General features: G+C 42.9%; 1 protein-coding gene across 1 annotated transcript in view; it reads left to right on the top strand.

Moving 5' to 3' along the window:
• POLR3F (polymerase (RNA) III (DNA directed) polypeptide F, 39 kDa) overlaps window positions 1-2,655 on the top strand; it is a gene marked incomplete at its 3' end in the record, with an annotated part of 6,867 nt that extends 4,212 nt beyond the window's left edge. Inside the window, exons 3-5 of the mRNA XM_009081903.1 lie at window positions 6-90; window positions 1,652-1,795; window positions 2,548-2,655. Coding sequence (XP_009080151.1) covers window positions 6-90; window positions 1,652-1,795; window positions 2,548-2,655 — 337 coding nt within the window. The remainder of the gene's footprint in view (window positions 1-5; window positions 91-1,651; window positions 1,796-2,547) is intronic.
• Window positions 2,656-3,124: the final 469 nt, after the last annotated feature.

Raw genomic sequence — 3,124 nt, 5'->3', positions numbered from 1 at the left:
TACAAAAGCAATTTGCCTTTAACAGAGATCAACAAGATACTGAAAAACTTGGAAAGCAAGAAACTAATTAAAGCAGTTAAATCTGTGGCAGTGAGTATTTTGTGACCTTTTTAAAAAACAATTTTGAACTTACTGCATGTTTCGTATGCTTTTAACAGGAGACTGGGAGCAGAGAAAGCTCCTTCTGCCTCCAGCTTTGTCTCTTGACTGTGTACCAGTGTTTGACCCTCTGCCTTTAGTGTGCAGGTTTGAGGTGCAACAGATAGGAGGGGCTGTAGTGTTTAAGAAATAATCAACATACTAATATCAAACTGATTACCTGATTGATTAATAAACAGATCACTAATAATATACAGTTCTGTAATCTTCCCACCACTATTCATTGCATACCAATATTATCAAATTGGAGTTTCATTTCCCTCAGTTCTTTATTGCACTCAGCTGTTGTTACAGTCCTGTTACCCTTCACAAACTTCTTGTGCTGCTTGTTGCTAATCTGCAGTTCTGTCACCATTTTCCTGCACTCCCATACCTGGTCTTTAGGCCATAAACTTAGGGAAGAGCTTGGTGGGTTTCCCCCTGCATTCCAAGGGACTTGGGTCAGCAGGTGAGCTTCTCTGCAGGCTGTACACATCCACACTCCTGCTGTTTGTGGATCCTGCCCTCTCTCGTTCTCTGATTTTTATACCTTATTTTCCTCTTTTGATTCTTAACTCCCTTTTCTACCACTCTTTTCTCCATTCTCCAGCCAAAGAAGCAACCTGCCTGTAATTACTTTTTCTCAATTGGTGCCAATGTTGCTGCAGCCCCTTTGACATTTCTGAGACTGAAGCCATCTCAGCCTTTTATCTGGCACTAGTGATGCAGTTACCTAGCTGCTAGTGGCTTTGCAAGATTCCTCTCCCCTGCCTATCCTGAAACTCCCCTCAGTTATCTGGTTCATACTGGATTTGTATTGTTTACATTAAACCACTTCTAAGACATTTGATTCTGTTTCAGACTTGGTTCCTCTCCTTTGTTCCAGTTACTCAAGTACTTGCTGACAAGCAAACAGTCCATGTACCAGAGTGGGTCTCATCCTTTTCCGTGCTTTTTCTCTCCCTGTTACAATGCTCATGCAACATCCTGTTCTCCCTTGCTTGCTTAGCTAGAAATCATTGGTATTAGCATGTTCTTTGGACATTCTCCTGGTTTTCTGGTACCTATCTTGTTGCAGGGTCTGGTAAATGAGATGGAGATAGAGCAGTTTGACACAGAGAAGCAGGAGGTCTTTCATGTTATTGTGAGAGATGCATAGAGGGGATGTAACACTGCTAAAACTGCTTCAGTGGGTGTTGAGTATTCCTTCAGATGACCACTATCCTTTATCTGCCTGCCATTACCAGGACTGGAGCAGTGTTCCCATTCAACTGCATCCCACACCTCAGGGATCCTCCACCCAACTGCATCCCACACCTCAGGGATCCTCCACCCAACTGCATCCCACACCTCAGGGATCCTTCACCCAGCTGCATCCCACACCCACACAGCTGAAAGTTTCTCCATTAAGTTTGTCTTTGCTGTCTTTTAAAGATGCTTTCCTGCCCTCCTTTGAGTATGGAGTGGGGTTAGAGTCAACAGGCTAAATTTAAGCTCCACTTTTCTTTGACAGGCATCCAAGAAGAAGGTCTATATGCTGTATAACCTGCAGCCTGACAGGTCAGTGACTGGTGGTGCTTGGTACAGCGACCAAGATTTTGAGTCTGAATTTGTGGAGGTGTTAAATCAACAGTGTTTTAAATTTCTGCAAAGTAAGGTGAGTGCCAATACTAAAGTCACCTTCCATTTGTTTTGTGTGAGTAATTGTTTTCTTTCTTAAACCAGTGCCTGGCAAGGCTTAAGTTTTCCTAAGTGTTGGCCATTATTACAACTAGCTTGGCAAATCTGTGCTGGACTATTGTTTTGTCACAGCAGGTGTGATAGTGTTGCAATTTAGTAATAGATATGTTTACACCCTGTACAAGGAGTGAAACCTTTGGTCTCTGAGGTCCAGTGACAAGCTAGGCAGCAAAGAACACAGGATCAAAAAGTGTAGCAAAAGTCACTGTGTTTCTTGGAGAGCTCCTCGTTTCTGAGAGTGTCGAAGGCTGCAGTCAGTGGGCTAGCTCTTCTCAGAAGACAATTGTGCCTAGTTTAACTGCAGGAGAAACCTGCTGTTCATTAAATGTGTCTATGCAGATTGCAGCATTTCTCTATTCCATTAAGGTATGTTTTAACTGGCAATAGGTACAGCAGAAACCTTTGTTGTCTGCAAAATGCCAAATGATAGTATTCATTCATGTTAATCTAAACTACAGTGTAAATTTGGTGTCACATTTAATGTAAAATTATGTTTGGTTGTGCACTGCATTATCTCACCTGCATCAGTCTTAAGGACGTGGCTTTCAATGCTAAACATGTCCCAGAAATGGTTTGGAAATCTACTTTTGTGCTTGACTTGGTCTGAAACTGAACACAAAGGAGGCTCTTGGCAGTGAGTACTATAGCTCATCTTTGTTCTTTTCTCAGGCAGAGGCAGCTCGAGAGAGCAAACAGAACCCCATGATACAGAGGAACAGCTCATTCGCCTCTTCCCATGAGGTGTGGAAATACATCTGTGAACTGGGTATCAGTAAGGTCAGAACAGATTCCTCTTAGGACTGTTAGAACTGTCAGGGCATGACTAGCTGTGGGAGTTGTGGATTGCAGATTTAGTGAAGGTCTGGTAAGTGCTTTAGTACCCTACAGTTAGTGTAGTGGAGATGAGCGTTGTGGCTTTATTGCTTATTATTGATACTACATGGGAGTCCAGGAGAGCTTGTACATGTGGGTTTTCAAAGGTGTCTCAAAGGATTAGCATTCACATAGAATCATAGAATTTAGGGTTTGGAATGGACCTTACAGATCATTTAGTCCCAACACTTGCTGCTATGGGCAGGGACACCTCCTCATGAGATCAGGTTGCATAAGGCCTCATCCAGCCTGGTCTTGAACACTGGGGGGCAGCCACCACATCCCTGGGCAACCTGTTCCAATGTCTCAGCACCCTTTTAGTAAAAAAATATTTTCGAATATCTAACCTAAACTTTCCCACCTTCAGTTTGAA

This window comes from Acanthisitta chloris, unplaced genomic scaffold (assembly GCF_000695815.1).
Source record: "Acanthisitta chloris isolate BGI_N310 unplaced genomic scaffold, ASM69581v1 scaffold4799, whole genome shotgun sequence".
NCBI lineage: Eukaryota > Metazoa > Chordata > Aves > Passeriformes > Acanthisittidae > Acanthisitta > Acanthisitta chloris.
Note: the sequence above shows the minus strand (reverse complement) of the source record. Positions and strands in the feature narration are given on the sequence as shown.